The 25460-nt window shown below is 41.7% G+C and overlaps 1 protein-coding gene across 4 annotated transcripts in view; it reads left to right on the top strand.

The window, feature by feature from the left end:
* The window catches only part of PDE4D (phosphodiesterase 4D), an 825997-nt gene that overhangs the window by 730626 nt on the left and 69911 nt on the right, over positions 1-25460 (top strand). For all 4 annotated transcript variants that reach the window (XM_075839367.1, XM_075839382.1, XM_075839375.1 and 1 more), the window contains exon 6: positions 23293-23405. In XM_075839367.1, the coding sequence (XP_075695482.1) occupies positions 23293-23405 (113 nt within the window). The remainder of the gene's footprint in view (positions 1-23292; positions 23406-25460) is intronic.

Consider the following 25460-nt stretch of genomic DNA (forward strand, 5'->3'; position numbering starts at 1 on the left):
GGTTTAATTTGAGGGGTTGAACAAAAATATCCTGTGAAACGTTTTGGAATTGCAACCATTTTTCTACACAGCCTCCTCATTTCAGGGGCTCAAAAGTAATTGGACAAATTAACATTACCATAAATAAAATGTTTAATCTTTAATACTTTGTAGAGAATCCTTTGCAGGCAATGACTGCCTGAAGCCTGGAACCCATGGACATCCCCAAACGCTGGGTTCCTCCTTTGTGATGCTTTGCCAGGCCTTTACTGCAGCTCTCTTTAGTTATTGCTTGTTTGTGGGTCTTTCTGCCTTAAGTTTTGTCTTAAAGAGGCTCTGTCACCAGATTTTGCAACCCCTATCTGCTATTGCAGCAGATAGGCGCTGCAATGTAGATTACAGTAACGTTTTTATTTTTAAAAAACGAGCATTTTTGGCCAAGTTATGACCATTTTTGTAGTTATGCAAATGAGGCTTGCAAAAATCCAAGTGGGTGTGTTTAAAAGTAAAAGTCCAAGTGGGCGTGTATTATGTGCGTACATCGGGGCGTTTTTAATACTTTTACTAGCTGGGCGCTGTGAAGAGAAGTAACATCCTCTTCTCTTCAGAACGCCCAGCTTCTGACAGTGCAGATCTGTGACGTCACTCACAGGTCCTGCATCGTGACGGCCACATCGGCACCAGAGGCTACAGTTGATTCTGCAGCAGCATCAGCGTTTGCAGGTAAGATCGACTTACCTGCAAACGCTGATGCTGCTGCAGAATCAACTGTAGCCTCTGGTGCCGATGTGGCCGTCACGATGCAGGACCTGTGAGTGACGTCACAGGTCTGCACTGCCAGAAGCTGGGCGTTCTGAAGAGAAGAGGATGTTACTTCTCTTCACAGCGCCCAGCTAGTAAAAGTATTAAAAACGCCCCGATGTACGCACATAATACACGCCCACTTGGACTTTTACTTTTAAACACACCCACTTGGATTTTTGCAAGCCTCATTTGCATAACTACAAAAATGGTCATAACTTGGCCAAAAATGCTCGTTTTTTAAAAATAAAAATGTTACTGTAATCTACATTGCAGCGCCTATCTGCTGCAATAGCAGATAGGGGTTGCAAAATCTGGTGACAGAGCCTCTTTAAGCAAGTGAAATGCAGCTCGATCGGGTTGAGATCTGGTGATTGACTTGGTCATTGCAGAATATTCCACTTCTTTGCCTTAAAAAACACCTGGTTTGCTTTCGCAGTATGTTTTGGGTCATTGTCCATCTGTACTGTGAAGCGACGCCTAATCAACCTTGCTGCATTTGGTTGACTCTGAGCAAAAAGTATATCCCTGAACACTTCAGAATTCACCTGGCTGCTACTGTCTTCAGTCACATCATCAATAAACACTAGTGACCCAGTGCCTTTGGCAGCCATGCATGCCCATGCCATCACACTGCCTATACCATGTTTTACAGAGGATGTGGTGTGCTTTGTATCATGAGCCGTTCCAAGCCTTCTCTATACTTTCTTCCTCCCATCATTCTGGTACAGGTTGATCTGAGTTTCATGCTGTTCCAGAACTGGGCTGGCTTCTTTCCATTTTGTTTGGCAAAGTCTAATCTGTCCTTTCTATTTTTGAGGCTGATTAATCGTTTGCACCTTGTGGTGAACCCTCTGTATTTTCTCTCATGAAGTCTTCTCTTTATGGAAGACTTAGATACTGATTCACCTACTTCCAGGAGAGTGTTCTTCACTTGGGTAGCTGTTGTGAGGGGGTTTTTCTTCACCATGGAAAGGATTCTGCGATCATCCACCACTGTTGTCTTCCGAGGATGTCCAAGCCTTTTGGAGTTCACGAAATCACCACTGATCTTTTTTTTCAAGAATGTACCACATCATCAATAAACACTAGTGACCCAGTGCCTTTGGCAGCCATGCATGCCCATGCCATGTTTTACAGAGGTTGTGGTGTGCTTTGGATCATGAGCCGTTCCAAGCCTTCTCCATACTTCCTTCCTCCCATCATTCTGGTACAGGTTGATCTTAGTTTCATATGTGGAAAGAATGTAGTGCCAGAACCGAGCTGGCTTCTTTAGATGTTGTTTGGCAAAGTCTAATCTGGCCTTTCTATTTTTGAGGCTGATTAATGGTTTGCACCTTGTGGTGAACCCTCTGTATTTGCTCTCATGTCTTCCCTTTATGGTAGACTTAGATACTGATACACCTACTTCCAAGGAAAATGTTCTTCACTTGGGTAGATGTTGTGAATGGGGTTCTGTTGATTTGGCCACTCCTAACATTTGTGCTATCTCTCTGTTAGATTTCTTCATTTTTTTCAGCCTAACGATGGTCTGTTTCACGTGCATTGAGAGCTTCGTTGACCTCATGTTGTGGGTTCCCAGAAACAGCTTCCAAATGTAAATGCCACACCTGGAATCAACTCCAGACCTTTTACCTGCTTAATTGATGATGGATTAACGAGGGAATAGCTCATGCAGCCCATTAAATAGCTTTTGTGATAATTGTCCAATTACCTTTGGTCCCTTGAAAAATGTCAGCTACATATTAAAGAGCTGTAATAACTAAACCCTTCCTCACATTACGATGTGAATACCCTCAAATTAAAGCTGAGAGTCTGCACTTTAAACCCATATTGATTATATAACTGTATATTCAATATTTTTGGTAAACAGCTAAAATGCCAAAACTTGTGTCACTGCCCAGATAATTCGGTACCTAACTGTATGTCTCTAGAGTAGCACAACATGGAGGAAAATATGGCATGCTGTGGAGTATACTTTGAACTAATTTTGCACAGAATGGGCCAGTCTATATTGTGCACATTTTACCCTACATCATCGTATCTAGTCAATTTACTTCTGTCCTCTACTGAAGCAATGACACCATACTCACTCAACAGATGGTACAGATTTCTAGGTACCCCACCCTGATAATTTGGTTCTCTAAATCATCTGCTGTCCAAATTCCTGTGGCCTCATTTGAAATTATGCCAATTATCTGTGGCCTTTGTGCATCAAAAGAATTTCTGACTGCTGCCTGCCTATCCCAGGACAGAACATTTGCCTTTTAACATGATAATGTTCCCATGTATTCCTTATATAAGGATTTGCTTTCATCAGCTTTTTCCATTCTAACTCGAATCTTTACAATTAATTCTAAAACTCTATATCCCATATTTCCCCTCTTGATGATTCTCCATTATGAATGCTTACCATTAAAGGAAAAATATCCATTGTAGCAATTGCGGTGCTTGGCTTTTTTAGGAATTAATGCGCCAGTATCTGAGATCATTTTATGTATCCTGAACCAAGTATGTTTAAGTAAAAAGGGTTTTTTAATTGTATTTTGCCCTAATCTGCCATCCAACATTCTACTGCAAAAAGCGTATCCATGTTTTAAAAAAAAATAAAAAAATGACGGAGGTACAGTAGAGAATGGAGAGCAACATGGAGATCATTGACCTCTATAGGGCATAGTGTCCACTCTTATGAGCACTGCTGAAAAACTAAATAAGTATGGGGAGAAGAACATCATCAGAGTTCTCTATGTATATATCTTCATCCATAGTCTTGCCCAAAAACTATATGAGGCCAAAATGTCTATCATCTCTTACCACCATCTGCCATTTTTCTAAATCCTTTTTTAAACTAGACCGGTCCCATCCCAGTGATGTCACATCAGCATTTTCACTTATTATTATTGCATACCTTGCTCTGTGCTTCTTGTATTATCTAAGGATAAGTGATGCTCAGTTAAATTGACAAAAGGTGTTAAGGATGGGATTACAAGATTTATGGCCAAGAGATGACAGCACTGTACCTGAACGGTGATCTGTGGAAATAGACTAGCAGGCACCATGACGGAAACTTGACAAGTTAGGCACTTCTACTACTGTATCAGAGTCTAGTAGCCTAGATCCCACCCATGCTCAGGTCTTCAATGTGTGAAAAAAAAATAACCTCTATGTTTATTTTTTCCATAGAATGCTTTTTTGCAATGTGACTTTAACCAACTCTTATCTTATTGTTGGGGGAAAAAAGGCAAATTGCAGAAACTGTAGCGGCATTCAGGAAACAAAAAGTTGCACAAAAGTCACATGTACATATAACTGTTCTATGTAATTTTATGGACTCCAACTGCATAGCCCCTGAAAAATTTGTTTCTGTACGCTACCTACATTAGATAAGACATCTCTAAATGAAGGGTTCACATTTACTGTGTATGCAGTATGTGGAAATCTAAGGCTGTGTTCACACTTTCCAGGCAAGGAATTAATCCTGACACACCAAGATCATTCCCAACTGTCCCTCTATTAATATCAATGGGCACAGTTCCACCAGACAGAGAAATGTTACATGCAATTTTTCTCTGTCAGACAAAAAAAACATCCGTCATAAAGCAGACATTTTTGTTTTCTTTTAGTTAAAATTCTACCCATTGGAAACAATCGGATACTTTTTCACATCAGTTTCTACAAAAATTTATAGAGCTCAAAAAACTTGAGTTCCCTTACCGTGAGGAAACTCACAGTAAGGTTGGTTTCAGGCAGCCATAATAGGGCCACATTTTAGTATCTGTATTATAACCGCATAACTTGGACCCCCTGTGGATCTACTAAACTGAACATTGATCACTCTAGGGTTCTATGGTAATCTCAGTCCGGTGTCTAAATCTTGACTAAAATTGAATGCTTTCAATGAATGTTGTATGTAGGTTTATATGACGTAATAAAAACTAGACATTCCTGGTTTAATATAGTTAAATATGCCTTCATGTCTTTCTCCGCAAGTAAGAGAAGACACTATAATCAACACTTTATTAGCTTTTGTGAGATTCTTAGAGAGTCAGAGAGATATAGAGAGCAGGTTCTTTACATACTGTGTTTTCATGTGACATAGTTACCTAATCTGGATAAACCCCATATAGCATCTGTTTCCGATTCTTTCTTAATCTCTACTCAGGATTACTAGTTAACTAATTTTCAGGTATATCAAGTTTCATGCATGTATCTTGAGATGACATCAACACTCACTCTCCAGCGCACAAACGAAAAAGATGTATCCAAATGTTGCGGCGGGACGTAAACACAAATTTTTGTGAATTCTCAGTTTTTCCAGGACTCTATATACCTTTATGTGCCATAGAGGTTTATGAGGCATCTAATGAACCTCCGTATGCCTCTGATTTAATATATAGGCATACAGAGATTTTTTTCAGTATCATTCCGTGCAAAAAATTGTGGCATGCTCCACCGGACTCTATATATCTACAGAGGTATTCTCCCCATGAAACATTGCTTCTAGGGAAGATAATCTCTTTATGTATGGGATCCAACATAGACTGTACAGCACTACATGGAGGTCATGCAGCCCCTTAGTACGGAACCATAGCGGCACTCTGCCCACTTGCATGAGCCTTTATTATGCCCATAAAGATTTATGGTGGAAACTAGAGTCAAACATTTTGTAGCAATTTTAATACCGCCCTATCTCTCGTGGTCATATTAACCAAGAAAGACTGTACTTGACACCTATACTACAAAATATAAATTGATGCCAATGAAAGGCCTAGCCCAGCACTATTCACAGAAGGCTCTACAAGATTTCTCTTGTTAATTATTTATAAGGACAAGTTCACACTTGGTGTGATTTTAGGTTTTGCTGTGTTTTTTTGTTTTTTTTTCTTGATGACTTTCCCGCTTTTGTTATGCACCCCAATGCAGAGTGTGAACATAACCTACATGTGTACTGTAACTTCATATACACATAGAAAACCGAATATGAGCTACTCAGGATTCATAAATATTTAGGAGCAAATAAACTAAGACTGGTGTTTCATACGGTGTGCACCATAATTTGTGACTTTTTAACATCCGAAAACTAGCGTACAGAAGTTTATAAATTGTAATGTTATGTCCTTGGTATGAGGCAAACTACTAAACAGCTGAAAAATCTCCAGGTTTATGCACAATAATCCATATTTTGACCCTAGAAAGGTTCGAAGTGCTGATAAAACTGAAGATAGTTTAGATACAGATGTGTCCACCCTTAACGTTTCTTGAATTGTGTTTAGTTATACAATTTGTCATGATACCAATACAATACAATCTTGCACCCTACAGTAAAAAAAGTATACGTTAACATAAACTTTTTTAACATGGATTCTATGGGCGATGGATGGCTGACGGATGGCTGACGGATGGCGTCTGTCAGAGGCATTCATCTGAGGTATATGTTTTTACATGATTGTTTAACATCTTGTGCCATACATCTTGCGATATGTTTGGTTTAGAGATACGTTACGGGAGGACATATCTGTATTTCCGGTTGGTGGTAGGGTATAGAAAGTAACCTTCTAGGTAGGGTTCAACCGAATGGGTGGTATGGCCAGAATTTTAGGAATATTGGCAAGCACTGTGTATTAATTCTGCAGTTCCTAGTACTGATCTATATGTCCTAATTCCTCCAATTCCATATTTATCCATTAAAAAAGTATTTTTATCAGTTTTATGTAAATAAAGCTTATTTAACGTAAAATAAAAAATTCTGCAATTTTCTAATATATTGGGTGTTTTAATTTATATTTTTTTCTTGTCAGTGAATGAAAACATTTATTGCTTATACCCAAAAACCGCATATTGTCCTGATCATGTCCAACTGACACAAGTGGACTTGTCAATTGGGGGAGTCACAGCAGATGGACCCCAACCCATCGGACATAAACAAAATATCCTAGCAATATGCCATCATGAGACAACCCCTCCGATTTTTGAGTTACTATTCCTGCCGCATTATAGACTGCCATTTGCTGCCTGCCCTGACCTCTGCCTTTATTCTAAATAGTCCTATGGACTATAATTGAGTACTGTATCTGCCCAACTGACATTGTCCATTGTCCAATAATCTTACTGCCCTACACGTGGCTGTCTGGTACTCTAAAATAAGGACCGGTTCCAGTTAGGCCCTTTTAGCTGCAGTTCATGCTTAACACCTCATATAATAGACTAGTGATCCACAGAGGAGTAACCGTTTTATAAAAGAAAGTAGGATCACCGTTTTGCAATACGCCATAGTATCATCTGCTTCCTTATGACTCTCGACTTCATTCTGATTTACTCATTCTGTTTGTCATCGCATGGACATTTCACCACGTATGCAAAATATCAGAGTTAACTACCAGACCAGCTGCTGTTTGCTTCTATATGATCCTGGGAAAGGTTACCCTGTATATATGTGGTTCCTTGGCTGCCTCTAACCAACCACTCATCAAGTGACTAACACCAGACTCTCATTCTATACCGTTTCTGGTGGCTAAAATACTTTACTTTATGGTCATCCTTGATAAATCATGACACCATAAATGAACAGTGAACTGTCAATCTCAAACAGATGCCTAATGCATTTTTCAGAATGTTAAATAGGTTGTCCATAAAATGGAGATGAAAGTGGTTTTCTCATCAGGACAACCCCGTTTCATATGGACATTATAGAGGGGTGTACACAGCTCATGACCCCCTTGTATTAGTCAGGAAGAGATGCTCCCGCTCTGGTGGACTCGACACGACTATGTATTACATAATCACCCTCATCGCTCTGGAGGCTGTTCTTTAAGATCGTATTGCCCATATGGGGCAGCTCCTTTGATAATTGTATAGTGAAAAGTTATGCAGATTTATAATATACTTTATACTTTGAAGAGGGTGTCCGGATTCACCAAAAACGGGAGGGATATGCCATGAAATTATAAAAGAAGCATAAGTTACCTGTTACATCCCACGCCGCTCCCACGCCCCAGTTTTCCCCGCCGGTCTCTGTTTACTGTGCTGCAGTAATAATGTCACATTGACACACGTGACCTCTGAGTGGCTGCAGCGGTCATGTGTGTTGACATGATGGAGGATTTAACACGTAAGTTATGCTCCTTTTATTATTTCATGGCATTTACCCCCCTTGGTCCCTTTAATTCTTCAACATTTTTAACATTGTGAGAGTAAGGCTCTATTCACATGTTCCGCCATGGATCTGGCATACGTGTCAAATAGCTTTAGAGAAAAATTAAAATTTATTACTACCTATCCCCAGCTGGTCCCACAAACTAAATCCCCTATTTCAAACACATACACGTGCATGCAAATTAACCCATCAGTATGTTTTTGGAGTGTGTGAGTAAACCTGAGTACCCAGATGAAAGTCACACATATTAGGGGAGAAAATACAACTCCATGCAGATGTCAACATAGTTGGATTAGAACCCAGGACACCAGTGCTGCAAGACCACAGCGCTAACCAGTGAGTCCGCGTGCTGCCGCTATGCGCTACTGCCTGGCCAGATGTGCTGTTGTAGAGAATGGGAATTTTACAAAAACCTGTTACTTACAATGTGACTGAAAACCTTGTGGTTTTTAGTACATGCCAAATCATGAAATTGAAAAATACATGTAAAAACTATGATTGCGGCTTTTACATGCTGTACCGTGCTACATATCTAGGAGTATTTCCTATTTCCTAGAGCTGCTTCTCTAATAAAGAAAAAATATGACAAGGCCATAGTGTTTGCAAGCACCTTATTATGACAAGCCTTTTCATATACCAAATTAGGGACATCGCTCAGGATCCATTCGATTAGCCAAAATGGAGAGCTGCTTTAAAGTGCGGCTCCCAACCCAACATGACCATTAAGACATGGTCTCTCATTCACTTGAATGGGCGCTGTGTAATATTGCAGTTGCCCTGCAGCGGCCTCTTTCAGGTTCCCCCAGCGGTAACAAGTGATTTCTGCGGTACTCAGTTGGCAGGTTTCAATTAGCAAATACAGAATTTTTTATTTTTTATCTGTATCTGAATGCAGAAGAACTTGGTTTAACTTTAATTTTGATATAACATAAATGAAGCAAAATTTTTGCAGAATTCTGTATTTTTTGTAGATATTTAAATTGGAAATTGTTGTAAAATGTTGTCCAAAGAGCTTGTAATCTAGCTTCAGAAAGGCAACATAAATAATAAATTGCATAGCAGATCTTATTGATGACCGATTATATTTTATTGCACATATTTCTGTATAATTAGAAATATGTTCCGTCTGTCCTGACAGTCTTCAATGTACATCCATATTTTACACCTCTCCGTTATAAAGTCCAGGCCGCTGAACTCATCTATTATAGGAGTTTTGTATACTGTTATTGTTATGTTGTCAGGAGCAGATATTGCTTATGTATCTATTCAAACAAGACTCTGACCTGTATCTGCGCACCCATGAAACTCTGAGGATCCATAAAAATACCCCAGTGACATCACTTACATCTGCTTTGCTGCTTGGATTCAAAGTGCAGTATTTGCTAACAGGGTGGTATAAAGCCCGACTGACAATGCTCAGGCTTCATTCTTCTTTCTTCTGTACAAATGTAAGCATTTACATTCAATGGAGAGGATTAAAATAGTTTCTTTTTTTCCATTCCCACTTAAGTTGAGTAATTCTACATGCCACATCCCAGAACAGGAATGTTTTACATGAATGATAATACTAAATACTATACTGCCCCTTTAAATCTGGAATAATTCTTTGTACCCTAAAGGTTCTAATTTTGAAGACAGAGAACGTTCTCTAAAGGGGTTTTCTCATTTATAAAAATGCCCTATTTTAGACTTCGGGACGTAGCCCCATTTTTCAAATCTGACACGAAACTTTATGTGGTGATAACTTTGAAATGCTTTTACTTATCCAAGTGATTCTGAGATTGGGTTTTTTTCGTGACACATTTTCATTTATGCTAGTTGTAAATTTTGGTCGGTATAGTTAGTCTTTATTTATAAAAATTTAATAAAATACCAAATGTAAAGAAAATGTGGAAAAAATAGCATTTTCCTACATTTGAAATCTGTTCCTAAAAAGAATAATGATACCACACAAATTAATATATACATAAGTTTTACCACATGTCTTCTTAATGTAGGCATCCATTTAATTTTTTTAATTAAATTTTTTTGCAGGACGTTATAAGGCTTATAAGTTTACTAGCAGTTTTGCAAATTTTCAACAAAGTTTGCAAAACATATTTTTCGGCACCACTTCAATTCTGAAGTGGCTTTAAGGACTTATAGATAAGAAACCCCTCATAAATCACACAATTTAAAAAGCTGATATTCAATTTTAAGTAACGTAGCAAGAGCTAGTGTTAACAGAGAAACACAACTCAATATTTATTTCACAGATTCTGTAGTTTTCAGAAATATCCCCCGTGTTGCCCTAGTGTGCTACTTGACTCAAATGCAGGACTCAAAAAGGAAGGCGCACCTGGTGGATTTTGTGGCCTCATTTTTATTAGGATGTTTTCCAAGCACCATTTCATGTTTAAAGAGGCCTTGATGTGCCTAAACATTAGAAACACCCCAAAAAAGACCCCATTTTGGAAACTACACCCCACGAGGAATTTATCTAGGGGTCTAATAAGCATTTTGACACAGGGGTTTCATAGAATTTATTAGAATTGGGCCGTAAAAATTGAAAATAATCTCAGAATCCCAAACAATACGTAGTATTAGTTCATGTGTTTTTCATTTTCACAAGGACATTGAGAGAAAAAGTCCCCCAACATTTGTTACACAATATCTTCTGAGTTTGGCAATACCCAATATGTGGTTGCAAACTGTTATTTGGACACATGGCAGGGCACTATGGAAGGAGCACAATTTGGTTTATGGAGTGCAGAGTTTACTGAATTGGTTTTGGGACGCCATACTGCATTGCCATGAGCTACCAGTACAGTGGAAAACTCCAAAAACTGACTCCAATTTTAAAACTACACCCCTGAAGGCCATTTCAGTTCCCAATATGTTGAGCCCAACTTGTGCCACTGTAAAAGACATCTCTCTTTAATTATGCTGTGTTTTATGATTTTAAAAACAACCCTACATGTGGACCAAATCTTTTACATGGACCTATGACAGGGCTCAGGATTGAAAGAGCACCATGCGGATTTGAGGCCTAATTTGGCGAGTTACAAAGCATTACCCACAATTGCAAGGACCCTGTGCTGAAATCATAAAGTATTCCCAAAGAAGTGACCCTATCTTTAAAACCACATCCCTTAAGATCTTCATCTAGGGGTGTAGCGACCATGTTAACGCCACAGGTGTTTTTCAGAAATTAGTGTTCAATGGATGTGGCAGAGTGAAAATTCCAAATTTTGTGCCACTGGAGATGTACATCCCATAAATAGGTAAGTAGCTTCTCCCCAATATGGTAATACCCCATATTTGGAAGTAAACTGCTGTTTTGGCACACTGCCAGGTTTGGGAGGACCGCCATTTGGCTTTTGAAGTGCGGATTTTGATCAGTAGTGTTTTTGTTTGGGGTTTTACTGGTATTTTAATTTATAATGTGGTGGCATATGTAATCTGTGCTGCGTACATCAGTGTATAATAATAAGAGAAATAAATAATACAATTATTAATCTATGGATGTGCTTATGATGACGTTTTGGGGAAGTTGTGTTTGGGCCCTTCCCTTTCTGGTTTCCAAATATAAGGGACTTGATAATCACCTCTTAAAACTGAAGGAATGTTACCATCTGGCATGCACATCGAGATAGCATGTAGTCGTTATACAATGCCATGAGTATGATGTGCACAGCGTGCTTTTTGTGCCATGGGACATGGCTATGTGGTAAATCAGGGTATTGTACAAAACATCTGCGCTCCAGTTTGTCTAATCTTTGGCTTCTTCACTAGCCCCACATGCAGCACAAGACTCCAAAACATTGCCATTTCCGCTGTATCTATGGGGTCCACCTGTGGGGTCTAAAAAATGATGATGTGGGGTTTTGGGCGAAAAACTTATGGACGTTTAAAAAAGTCTTGGCCATTATCTTTCTTCTTTGCGTTCCTAGAGTCATAACTTTTTTATTTTTCTGTTGACGGGGCTTTGACTGGGCCTAATAGGCTTCCAAAAATGGCAGACCAGAACTGTTAGACTTACTATACCTATATGGAGAGCACCAAAGGAGCAACGCCAGCCAAACCCCAATGGTTAATCATTCATGAAATAAGTATCTATATATAAATATGAGATATTCTAGAGGGAACAAGAAAAGAAGAGGGGGGCGGGACTTATAGGCCCTAAATAAGCATGATAGTATCGGTGGGGATACACACTAAATGAATTGTAAACCTAAAAACGGAGTCCGACACACCAAGGATTGATAAAAGTAACAAGTTTTATTAGAACAATTAGAAACAAGACAATTAAAAGTTAAAGATGATTGCCACAGTGTAAGAAGGATACCAGACAATGATGCATATGATGTTAAAGTTGTAATACACTAGGTAGCAAAGTGACACTGGAAAAATGAAAATTAACAATTGATCAATTAATAAATAATTAATTAATTAATTAGTTAGTAAGTGTGAGTATAGCCGCAATGCATTAAGGTCCTGCATCATACTTAATAAGTGAAGACCACAATCAAGTGGTACGTATTAATCATAACCAGATGCAGGAGTCCAGGTACACTAGCAACAGCAAATCACTCACACATATAAGAACACATATAGGTGTATACATGAACCATTAGCAAGAAAGGTCACCCCCAGACGAAGGCTCGAGGGCTGAAACGCGCGTCGGGGTTGATGCCAGACAGTGCTGAGTGTGACATGGGTAAGGTGTTCTGCTCTATTTCAGAGCCTTTACTCTTGACCTTTCTTGCTAATATTCACTTTTGACCTTTCTTGCTAATGGTTCATGTATACACCTATATGTGTTCTTATATGTGTGAGTGATTTGCTGTTGCTAGTGTACCTGGACTCCTGCATCTGGTTATGATTAATACGTACCACTTGATTGTGGTCTTCACTTATTAAGTATGATGCAGGACCTTAATGCATTGCGGCTATACTCACACTTACTAACTAATTAATTAATTAATTATTTATTAATTGATCAATTGTAAATTTTCATTTTTCCAGTGTCACTTTGCTACCTAGTGTATTACAACTTTAACATCATATGCATCATTGTCTGGTATCCTTCTTACACTGTGGCAATCATCTTTAACTTTTAATTGTCTTGTTTCTAATTGTTCTAATAAAACTTGTTACTTTTATCAATCCTTGGTGTGTCGGACTCCGTTTTTAGGTTTACAGAACTGTTAGACGTCCGGTTGCCATATCGACCATTATCAACCCGTGATTGCTTGCGGGAAAGGCGATGGGGTACAGAAAGCTACCTCCCACGGTCAACTGTATGTCGCTGTCAATATTTACCTCAGCATCGTAGGGTTTAAACTACCGAAATTGGAGTTAACTCTGATCTCAGCCGTTGTAGCAGGATGTCGACTGTGTATTACAGCTGGCACCCATTTGTAGGAATCTACCGCTAAAATGGATGTTCAGCTGCGTCCATTTGCGGGAAGAGATTAAGGATCCAGCTTGTCTTTCATGGGCAGCCAATTGATTTTCAATGTAGACTATGTAATGCTTAATTTCCCCTGTGGTGGCGCTGCAGGGGCTTTGAAGTGATGGCGTATAGTTATTTACTTTATTATCAGTTTTAAATAGGCTCCACTATTGAGCCATATTGCCCTGTCTTCTACAAAACGTTGAACAAGGGCAAGTGGTTTCCTCAGAGACAGCGGCTATAGCTAGGGTGGGGCTAGCAGGACATATGCCCCAGGAACTGGGTACTAAGTGGGCAGAGAACTGAATCTGCCCCCAGTGAAGGAAAGTCTAGTTCCGACTATGTCTAGAGCACCTGCAAAGCAGCCATTATATCTTCAGTTATAGGTAATTCCTCCTCTCACCTCCCTCAACTATTGTGGATTCTCAATAAGTCCATCCTTGCGACCATGTGACATGACTGGATAACCAGAAAACGAAGCTACATTTCTGAGCTATGGTCACAGTAGGAAGAGCAGCTCTGGAGCACTCTAACAAGTGAAATACTGTGCAGACTACAGAAACATTCATTATGTTGTATTTTTATGATCATTCTTACAGATAACACATTATGATCTCATGGTGGGCTATGGCGAATGACAAACTTAGTACTGCTTTATTGACAAATTCAGCTCTGCTACATCTGTACACACTAGGACATGCACAGAGGAATAGAAAAATAATATGTAAAATCTATTTTTCATATATGTAACAGTGACAAGTAAATCAGTGACTATCACGTCTAAGCCATTTCCAGGTGCTCATCTTAGCTTGTGATATGTATTTTGTGTCACCGTCTATTTAAATAGCTCCTCAATTTGGAATCATACATTATGCAAGCGTTTTTTATCCTGAGGTCAGTGTGTGATTATAGCCGGGACTTGTCTTCGTGATATTTAAGAGGTGATGAGATATATTTGTACTGCTTGACGTAGTCACAATATGACTTGCAAAATTAAACTTAGCATCTCGAAAGATTATTCTCTTTTCTATAGTGAGCCCACTGATGTGGAACTGAGTAAGTGACGCCATGTTGTCTACAATAACTTAATCATATAGTTATTACTACTCATGAGGGGAGATTTATCAAAACTGGTGCAAAGGAACTCCCTAACCTCTCATTCGTTAAAGGAAAGCTCCAACCTTATTGGATGCTATGGGTAAAGGCTCCACGTTGTCTTTGCACCGGTTTTGATACATTTTCCTCATTAGGCCGGAGTTACTAATAATATGTAGGTTTTAGACTGAGTAAATATAGACCAGGCAGTCAGAAAATGCGCCAAATTTATGAAGTTGTGCCCGCTGTATGATAAATTCGGTCAATCTAGAAGGACATGTTAGACACTTTTCTATTTTTTATATCAACTCTTGGTTGACTTAGTTTACACCAGTTTTATTGCGCCAAAACGTTAATGCAAATTTGTCACGAAGTGTCCTATTTTAAGCCACGCCCCATTTCTTTTAGGCCACGCCCAATGCAGAATTCTGACTCAATTTGCATAGTTAATCTGCCCCAGTGCGTACATGACACTAACATCTTAGTAAGCAAGGTGGTTTGGGGAACATTTATCGGGTTCCCCTACCAGAATCTGACCACGGATGGTGGTTTTGGTGGCAGAGCTTCCACGTTTTTGTTCCTTAGGACTGATGCCTATTATAATCTGTGCCATTCATAGTACACTGTACCATTACTTGCATTTCATGTGGCTATTAAAAAGTCTGTTTAGCAGTTTCCAAAATGACGACTGATTTTCGCTGTAATTGCAGATTGTGTTCGGATTTAGCGCAGATTTCGGTGCGTAATCCACATGGAAATCCATGTGAAATTCGACTTGTTTGAATATGAAGGGGCTGCAGTGCTGGTTTAGAGCTGGAGCCTCTTCTAAGCTTTTCCCTGCATAGCAGCACTCCCGCTTAGCCGCTGTTCAGGACAGCCCCATTCCTGAATTTCATTTTCAGGATCGGCAGGGGTCTCAGCGGGCAGACCCCCTACGATTTAAGCAATACGCCATATTATAGAAATATGGCAATCACCCTTTAAGTCTAGGGTGCCACAGTAACAATTGTAATGCAACTTCACTTGTTTTCTATGGGAAAAATGATTGCCAGCGACTTTGCATTTATCGCAAAAAATTACGTCAGTGTCAAAAATTTTGGGATAGTTGCAAAAACACTTGCAGCTTTTCAAAGAATTAGTAAAGTTGCTTCACCACCACAATTGTAACACAATTCTCTCACAACTTTATGTGGAGCTCTAGCCTAAAAGGGTTTTTCCATTTTTATGCAATCTTTCTTTGTCATCATTTTCAAGATCTCTGATTGTTGTCGTTGAGTTGATTAAGCATTCTTGTTTACATCCAGAGGATGACCAGACCTAATATTTTTTACAGCTGATAGTTTGCTACACTTGTATCCAGTCTAGTCAGTCCTCTCTAAAGCTAAACTGCACAGACTGATGATGCATTTTACCTACACAGATACAAATGATCAGCACATCAGAGAAACTGTATTTGAGCTGCTATTGTTTTCAGCTTACCTGGACTGGATACAACTGTAGCGAAGTCACAGCTGTGTAGGTCTGTACAGGTTTTGGATGTAAAATACAATATTTCCATTCACTTATGGTAAGCAGAGATCTTGGAAAGGGTGAAGAATTTAAGCTCAAGAAGAATATTTTGTTTTATTAGCTATAGGCCTACTAAGTCCGTGCGTAAAAAGGAGGCCAGCATGACGATAGAGCCACGCACATGTAGCTTTCTTTTCATCGCTGCTGGAAACTGAGATGCAGAATAAGTCGTATGTATTGGGAATTTCTAAGAAACACGTAGAAAGTTATAAATTGAATTTGCTGCTTTGTAAGTACAGGATAAGTGGCTGTGTACCCTGTAACCTAGTGTACCGCTTCTCCCCGACAACTACCCTCATTGAGTCATCGCTAGGAAAATCTCCATCTAATTGTTATGGAAATCACAGCAGCACAGTGTGTACATGGAGCCGCTTGTACGTCGTGTATTAATGTCATTTTTACTCACAAATGTTATGAAAAGACGTACGTGAGCGTGTACCCGAATACTATTACAGCTTGTAAAAAGATTATGCTTGACAGAAATAGTCCGTTTTAAAAGTGGCCGTTAAATGTTCTACACACGTCAGGAATAGACAAGAATATGTGATTCGCCCCCCCCCCCCCCCACCCCGCCAATTTACCTGTTTTCTCTTGACTAGCGGGATGATAGATACATATTTTTATTGAACTTTGGTAATGTTAGGTCCTGTTAATATTTTGTACAGGATGTATCCATATGAATTACCTTCTAGTACTGTTACTTAAAAAAACCCAAAAAAAACAATACTAAGGGTATGTACACACACAAAATAAAAACCGTCTGAAAATACGGAGCTGTTTTGAAGGGAAAACTGCTCCTGATTTTCAGACTTTTGGCTAAGTTCACACTGAGTTTTTTGACGAGTTTTTTGACGCAGAAACCGCACCAAAAATCTCGTCAAAAACGGCCCGAAAATGCCTCCCTTCGATTTCAATGGGAGGCGGGGGCGGTTTTCTCCCGCGAGCGGTAAAAGCAGCTCGCGGGAGAAAGAAGCGACATGCCCTATCTTCGGGCGAAAATCGGCGTGCAGGGAGAGGAAAATCTGCCTCAAACTTCCAAACAGAATTTTGAGGCAGAAATTCTGCCTGCAAAATACTCCGTGTGAACATAGCCTTTTTGAGCAACTCGCGTTTTTCGCGTCTATGGAGTCAATGAAAAACAGCTCCAAAACTGGCTCAAGAAGTGACATGCACTTCTATTTTGCGGGCGGTTTTTTCGCAGCCTACTTCCGATTTTTCGGCCGTTTGGACAGGGACAGTCCTGATGGGACAACCATTTTAACATGTATTTCTGCTTTCATTACTGTTGATATTGTTGAATCTGTTCACATTATCATTCTTATTACCAAAAACAGCGCCGCTGTTGTCCACTGGCTATGTCTGTTATTGCATCTCAGCCCCATTTAAATTAATGGGGTTGAACTGCAATGCCAAACGCACCCCATGGACAAGATTGGCGCTGTTTCTGGTAAAAATCAGCCACTTCCCTCTAATCTTATACTGCACGTCTTCTGTAACATAAATTGTTTTCGATCATTGAGAACATACAGTATGAATAGTGTCTCTCAAGAAAGTCTTGTCTATTTTTTGGCTCTTCATGCCTCTGTTATGCTGAAAACAGCTCCAAAAACGGCCGTAAAAAACACTAGTTGCTTAAAAAACGGCTGAAAATCTAGAGGTGTTTTCACTTGAAAACAGCTCCGTATTTTCAGCCGTTTTTTGTTAAGCATGTGAACATAATCTGTAAGGCTATGTTCACACGCTTAACAAAAAACGGCTCAAAAAGTGACATGCACTTCTTTTTACGAGGCGTTTTTTTACGCGGCTGTTTTTAAAAATGGGCGCGTAAAAAACGCCCCGTGGGAACGGAATGCCATTTTTCCCATTGAAATCAATAGGCAGATGTTTATAGGCGTTTAGCCCCCGCATTGCCATTTTTCGGGGCGTTTACGGCCCGAAAAACGGCTAAAAATAGGCCGTGTGAACATACCCTAAGGCCTGATTCACACGAACATGTAAAAACGTACGTGGGACCTATGTAATTCAATGTGGCCGTTCACACAGCCGTTGTTTCAACGGATCGTGTCAAGGGTCCGTGCGAAAATAGGACATGTCCGTTCTTTTCACGCATCACTCCATAGACTCTCCACTATGGTGGATGCGTCACATCGCGTCCCGCAGCGCTGAGCACGGATGCACCTTGGACGTGAAAAACTGCAGTTTTTCACGTCCAAGATGCGCAGCGTTCGTGTGAATCAGGCCTTATAGTGTGAACTAAAGGTATGACAGCTGACAACAGTTGTACATATGCACCAGCGCAAGATCACAGCGTCTTTCACACGGAAGTATTTTGCTTCAGTATTTGGAAACCAAAAGCAGGAGTGGGTCCAAAACATAGAAGACACGCAAATATTTACATTCTGCCTTTTCTCAAGGCTATGTTCACACGGAGTATTTTGGGGGAGGAATATCTGCCTCAAAGCTCCAAACGGAATTTTGAGGCAGATATTCCTCCCCCAAAATACTCCGTGTGAATAGCAATGATCGCGCCGTTTTTCGCCCGCGGCCATTGAGCGCCGCGGGCAGAAAACACGCTTTCTCCTGCCTCCCATTGAAGTCAATGGGAGGTCGGACGCGGAAGTGCCCGAAGATAGGGCATGTCGCTTCTTTTTCCCGCGAGGCAGTTTTACTGCTCGCGGGAAAAAGACGCCGACGCCTCCCATTGAAATCAATGGGAGGCGTTCTCGGGCCGTTTCTGCCGAGTTTTGCGACGCGGTTTCCGCGTCAATAAACTCGGCAAAAGACCCCGTGTGAACCTGGCCTATGTTCTACTCATGGTTTTACAAATACTGATGTAAAATACTGACCAAAACACTGCAGTGTGAGGCTATGTTCACACGGAGTATTTTGGGGGAGGAATATCTGCCTCAAAGCTCCAAACGGAATTTTGAGGCAGATATTCCTCCCCCAAAATACTCCGTGTGAATAGCAATGATCGCGCCGTTTTTCGCCCGCGGCCATTGAGCGCCGCGGGCAGAAAACACGCTTTCTCCTGCCTCCCATTGAAGTCAATGGGAGGTCGGAGGCGGAAGCGCCCGAAGATAGGGCATGTCGCTTCTTTTTCCCGCGAGGCAGTTTTACTGCTCGCGGGAAAAAGACGCCGACGCCTCCCATTGAAATCAATGGGAGGCGTTCTCGGGCCGTTTCTGCCGAGTTTTGCGACGCGGTTTCCGCGTCAAAAAACTCGGCAAAAGACCCCGTGTGAACATAGCCTGAAAGTGGCCCATTTCATAACATGCGGGCTCCAATTTATGTAAATGAGGTTCAGCTGTGCCATGCATGTGTTTTTTAAATAACCATGTGTTTTTACAAAGTGTTGAAGCTGTAAACAGGACCGGCTCCAGGTTTATGTGGGCCCTTGGGCGACACAGACTTAGTGGGCCCCTTTGCGGGGGAACTTACGGTTGCAGTAAAATAGCATAAAACGTCACTTTGTGACCCCATATAGACATTAGGCCCGGTTTTTGCCCCATATAGAAGTTAGGCACCCAGTTTGTACCCCCATAAATTTAGTGCCCTCTGAAGATAGTGCCACAGCCCCCTCCCTGGCAGTGCCACACAGCCCCCCCACCCAGACAGTGCCACACAATCCCCATTCCCAGGTAGTGCAACACAGCCCCCTCCTCCCAGGTAGTGCCACAGAGCCCCCTCCCTGGCAGTGCCACACAGCCCCCTCCCTGGTAGTGCCACACAGCTACCCTCCCTGGTAGTGCCACACAGCCCCCCTCCCTGGTAGTGCCACACAGCCCCCCCCCCACCCAGGCAGTGCTACACAGTCCCCCTCCCAGGTAGTGCCACACAGCCCTCTCCTCCCAGGTAATGCCACACAGCCCCCCTCCCTGGTAGTGCCACACAGCTACCTTCCCTGGTAGTACCACACAGCCTTGTACCAGAATCAAAACTTGATCTCTGAGGGCCCCCACAGATCAGGAGAAAGGTGGTCCCGAACCCCCTGTTCCTCTTCACTGCTCAGCTGCAGTGAGGAGGAACTTGAATGGAGCGGTGGTCGAGCAGGCGTGCAGCCGCTCCATTCAAAGTTTATGGGACTGACAGAAACCTCATAGACAGTGAAAGGGGCGGGGGTATGCTCGACTCTCCATTCAAGCTCCTTCTCACTGAAGGGGGGTGCAGTGAGGAAGATCTGAGGATTGGGAACCCCCTGTTCTTGCGATCAGTGGAGGTCCCTGTGGTGGGGCCCCCAGTGATCAGAGAATTTTCATCTATCCTGTGGATAGGTGATAAGTTTTGATTCTGGGAATACCCCATTCAATTTAAAGCCAGACGCAACAAAAACACGCTATGTGGACCCAGCGTCTATATTAATACATGCGCTCTATAGTACATCTATTATTATATATTCATATTATGCGTGTGTGAATGATGAAAAGAATCTGCATGGTGACCAGGGGTGCAGAAGTTGCAGTTTGACCTGGACTCTGGTGTATAATAAAATGTTCTAATCTACTCTGTGATTCAATATTTTACATTTTTATTAACGTTGCTTACTGACAGCGAATTAAAATTCTCCCATAGGTGGCAAAGCTATCCAGTGTAGGCACTGCTGATGTTTTTAGCTCGCAGAAGATTGCTTAGACTAGATATATTGTAACAACTCCTCATATGTGAAAAGTATGTCTGTAGGTTTTAAAGCGGTTTTCGGATTTTTCCAAGTGATTTGTTGATGGGGGATCCGATTGCCAAGACCCCACCGATCATCAGAATGAAGAGGCCGCAGTGCTATCTAAACACTACGGCTCCTTTAAAGTTTTTTAAAAGTTTTCTGACTGCCCGCTGTGCAGGGAACTACAGCACAACCCTATTCACTTGAATGGAGCTGTGTTGCATTTCCCTGTACAGTGGGTATCTGTGAGCACCGCTATCCTAGGAAATGGACAAAGATTATTTTTCCCTTAGAATCTTGGGATTGGTGGAGGTTCCAGAGGCCAGACCTCCATTAATTATAATTGTATTACATATCTTAGCAAAATAGCATAACATCATATGCTGGGAATACTCTGCTAAACCTCTAGAAGCAAACAACAATGTTCCTGTTCACTGACAGCAAACAGAGATTTTGAATCTAGTGAAGAACCGAAACACAAAATACAGAAAACCCATTTCATTTAATTAAAGGTGGATTTGTCTAGGCCGGATTCACACGAGCGTTGCAAAAACTGCAGTTTTTCACGTCCGAGGTGCATTTGTGCTCTGCGCTACAGGACGCGATATCACGCATCCCTCCATTGACTAGAGTCTATAGAGGGATGCGTGAAAAAATAGAACATGTCCTATTTTCTCATGGACCCTTCACACGGTCCGTTGAAACAATGGCCGTGTGAACGGCCCCATTGAATCACATAGGTCCGTGTGACGACGTATAACATGTTCATGTGAATAAGGCCTAAGAGTCTGTGGCCCCCTGTGCACTGCCCCGCTTGACTGTTTGGGATGTACTTACCAGTGCACTGTTTTATATCAGCATTGGGTTGTTTATTTCAGTGCAAATATATAAATGTAAGGCATCATTTACACGAGCGTAATATACGCGCGTGCGACGCGCATGCTTTTCACGCGTGTCGTACGCACCTATATTAGTCTATGGGGGCATGCAGACAGTCCGTGAGTTTTGCGCAGCGTGAGTCCGCTGCGTATAACTCACGACATGTTCTATATTTCGCCGTTTTTCGCGCATCACGCACCCATTGAAGTCAATGGGTGCGTGAAAACCACGCAGGTCGCACGGAAGCACTTCCGTGCGAACTGCGTGATTCGCGCAACAGCTGTCAGACTCTGAATGTAAACAGAAAAGCACCACGTGCTTTTCTGTTTACAAACATCCAAATGGAGTGTCATAATGATGGCGGCTGCGCGAAAAGCACGCAGCCGCGCATCATACACTGATGATACACGCCGCTGTCAAGTGCATTTTGCGCACTCAAAACGGCGCGTTTTTTTGCGTGCGCAAAACGCACACGCTCGTGTAAATCAGGCCTAAGGCTGCACTTCCGTCGCCCGTTGTACGGCCGCTAATGACGGTTCCGTGAAACACGGGCCGCACACGGATGGCTTCCGTGTGCAGTCCGTTGTTTCACGGACCAAATCAATGAAAAGGCCGAGACTGTGCCCTCAAAACCGGAGAGGAGTAGGACCACACGGTTCCTTTAAAACAACGGGAGTGTGCAAGGCCCCATTGAAATGAATGTGTCAGGGTGCCATCAATTAAAACAACGGATAGCACCCTGAAGAAAATAACTGAAGTGGGCATGACTATGACTCCCAGTATTCTTATTGTTGAGATTGTAGTTATTGTTACTTTTCTTTGTTTTGTTACATACAGTAGGATCATTTGCCAATTCCTGATTAGATTCTTGAGGTCCATTTTCAGGCGTCTTTCTGGCAGAAGATTGTGACGGTCCAGTTATGTGTGTTGTGATAGTCATGTGGCATTGGCTGGATCCTCTCCATAGAGCGGTGTCTTGTATAGAGATCACTGTGCACACCCCTAGCAGCAGCAGCAGCAGTAGCAGTAGCCTGTATTGATACACTACAGTGTATGATCTGCTCTCTGCAGTGAGTGCTAGGATCCAGCTGTCTGCTCCACTCCAGGATTTCCCTTCCTCCCCCCATATACTCAGTGCAGCTTTTGGTTTTGGTTCAAAGGAAGCGGCAGGGCTCCCTTAGCTGGATGATGATGGTGATGATCAGGATGCCACACTGAAGTCTGGGCAATCTGAAGGCACAGCAGCCTTTGACAAGGACTCCCTCATTCATATTATGGATAACATTGTGCTCCAGGATATTGCAGAGGAGAGCACAGGAGACCTACCCATCAGTCCTGCCAGCAGATGCATGGTGTAGTCAGCAGCCTTGGCACTGCAGGCAGGGCAGGGATCCTAAGGAGCACATTGGCATTTTATGACTTTTGCTTGGAAGATAAGCACTCTGAAGGAGAATAACCATAGGGCGCATTCCAGGCTTTTATGGCTAATGGGATTTCTTAGTGCAATCTGTGACCCAGGACTGCATTCACAGGGCACTTGTCAGTGACTGGCACTTTTTTCTTTCCAGAGTGTTTTTTGTAACAGTATGAAGGATCCCTCATGTATGAGCACTGGTCATGCGAGCATGGCAGTGTATGGCACAATGGACCCTCTGGAGTTTGATGTTAGCCCAGTGAAACGCTTGAAAACTCAGTATCCTTTCCCCTATCTCTTCGCAGAGGAGGCCTATCAAAAACTGGCCAGCGAGACCCTGGAGGAGCTGGACTGGTGCTTGGACCAGCTGGAAACCTTACAAACCAGGCACTCTGTCAGTGAGATGGCCTCAAACAAGGTAAGACCATCACTATCATTCTATAGAATGGGGGGGAGGGGGGGGGGGTGTTGCAGATGCTTCTTACTCTATGCTGTGTGAAGTGATTGCAGTGGTGCTGTAGTGCAAGGGTTAATCATGCTGTGCAGTATAGAGATAGTCAGCATGTAGGGCTGTATGCATTCCGGGACAGTTGTCGGTTTTGAAGGGTTAATTGTCTCCTTGTCGTTTGGTGGCAGGGGTTAAATGCTTCTTATTGTGACATTTGTCTGGCGTTTGGCTCCAGGGCATTTTTCATATTCATTTTTCTCGGGCTCCTATGACAGTTCTTCTGCCTCCAGATGCTTTGTATATCACAGTGTAAACTATGTTCATACTCACATCACACCTGGTTCATGATACAAGTGTCATTCCTAAAGGTGGAAAGTTTTGAAACATGCCAATGAAATTGTGCCAACCCTTAGGGCTCATTCAGACGAGCGTGTAACTCGCCCGCGTGACGGCCGTTAAAACAACGGCCGTCACACGGAAGCGTTTATTTCAATGGGGTTGTTCACACAGTCGTTGTTTCAACGGAACATGTTAAGGCGCCATGGAAAAATAGAACATGTCCATCTAGTCTATGAGAGATCCGTGATAACGCGTCCCGCACGGGTGCACCTCAAACGTGAAATATGACAGTTTTTCACGTCCGGGGTTGCCAACGCTCGTCTGAATGTAGCCTTACCTATTGCACTATTCCTGGTAGTATCACTGAATATCGTGTTGGAACTGTTACTATGAATCATGTAGCTGGTTCAGGGTCCCATTAAAGCCGCATGATGTGTGTTTATCATGGTGAATATGGAGGATGCCCATTTTATGGATCATTCCTAGTATAGGTGCCCAGCAGCATGGTGAAGGATGGGACTTGCAGCGTTCAGCTTTGCACCGCTAGTCTGACCATCTGTAGGGCATTGCTTTCATCATCACCAGATGCATTGTATCTTATCATGCTATTGATGCTTGTGTTCCACAAATAAATGGATGGAAACATTGTATTGACTGACTAGACTATAGGATTCCTCACTGCATTAAGCGAACCTTCAGCCACTACGTATTCCAGTATTCCATATTACATACCGGTTTACCACGCATACATTATATATAGCTAAAAAAAATATCTACTATTGTCTAAAGATGACATTAGGAATAGTGCATATTGTTTATTTTCAATCTACCTGTTTCAATGTGTAAATATGCGGCGATAAAGGGGTTAATGAATGGTGGTCCTCTGCCCCTTTCTCCAGGCCAGGAGTGTGTCATAAATCCCTGACATGTTTATGCCGCCACTTCAACTAATTTACATTCAGGGAAAGTAAACTTGCATGCAGCTGCCTCAGCTACGTGATAGAGCAGTGCTCATATGTGTCATGGTGGCAGGTAACATATACATATGTAGTGAAGCTGAATATGTCATCTGGCATTACCCATGTATGATGTGTTATCTGGGGTCTTACATAAGACTGCGGGTAAATCTATTGCTGTATCTTAACTCAATGGGTTATCGCAAGGCACAAACAAAACACTTAAATGATACATTCAGCTCTGCTACATCTGTATAAGATGCATGATATGCAGATTCTCTACTGAGTTTGTCATACATCGAATTTATCTATTATTAATGAAAATCAATGTATCTCCGTAATGCTGGGCAGTGTCCGGCATCACCCCAAAATGTTTCTTTTATTGGGGCACAGTAATGTTGCAGTTGGTTGTTTTATTTTGGTTGGTACAGGGTATTGTCATTGTCCGTCGGCCTAAGCTGATTATAGTTCGTCTCCATTATAGCATTTAGGCCATTAGCTTTGTGACAACAAGGATTTCTAAGAATATTGGTGCATATGTTGATGAAGAACATGCCACAAAAACGTTATACTATACACCATGGCTTTGTTGTGCCCCAGTAGTGGCAAGGCCTGTGTTCTCCAAATACATCACATATAGGACTGTAATAATAGGGTTAAATGTCATGTATTTGGGATAATGTATACCATGTTATATGTATACACATATTCAGATGTAGCAGTTTTGAGT

This window comes from Rhinoderma darwinii, chromosome 1, assembly GCF_050947455.1.
Source record: "Rhinoderma darwinii isolate aRhiDar2 chromosome 1, aRhiDar2.hap1, whole genome shotgun sequence".
NCBI classification, from domain to species: Eukaryota; Metazoa; Chordata; class Amphibia; order Anura; family Rhinodermatidae; genus Rhinoderma; species Rhinoderma darwinii.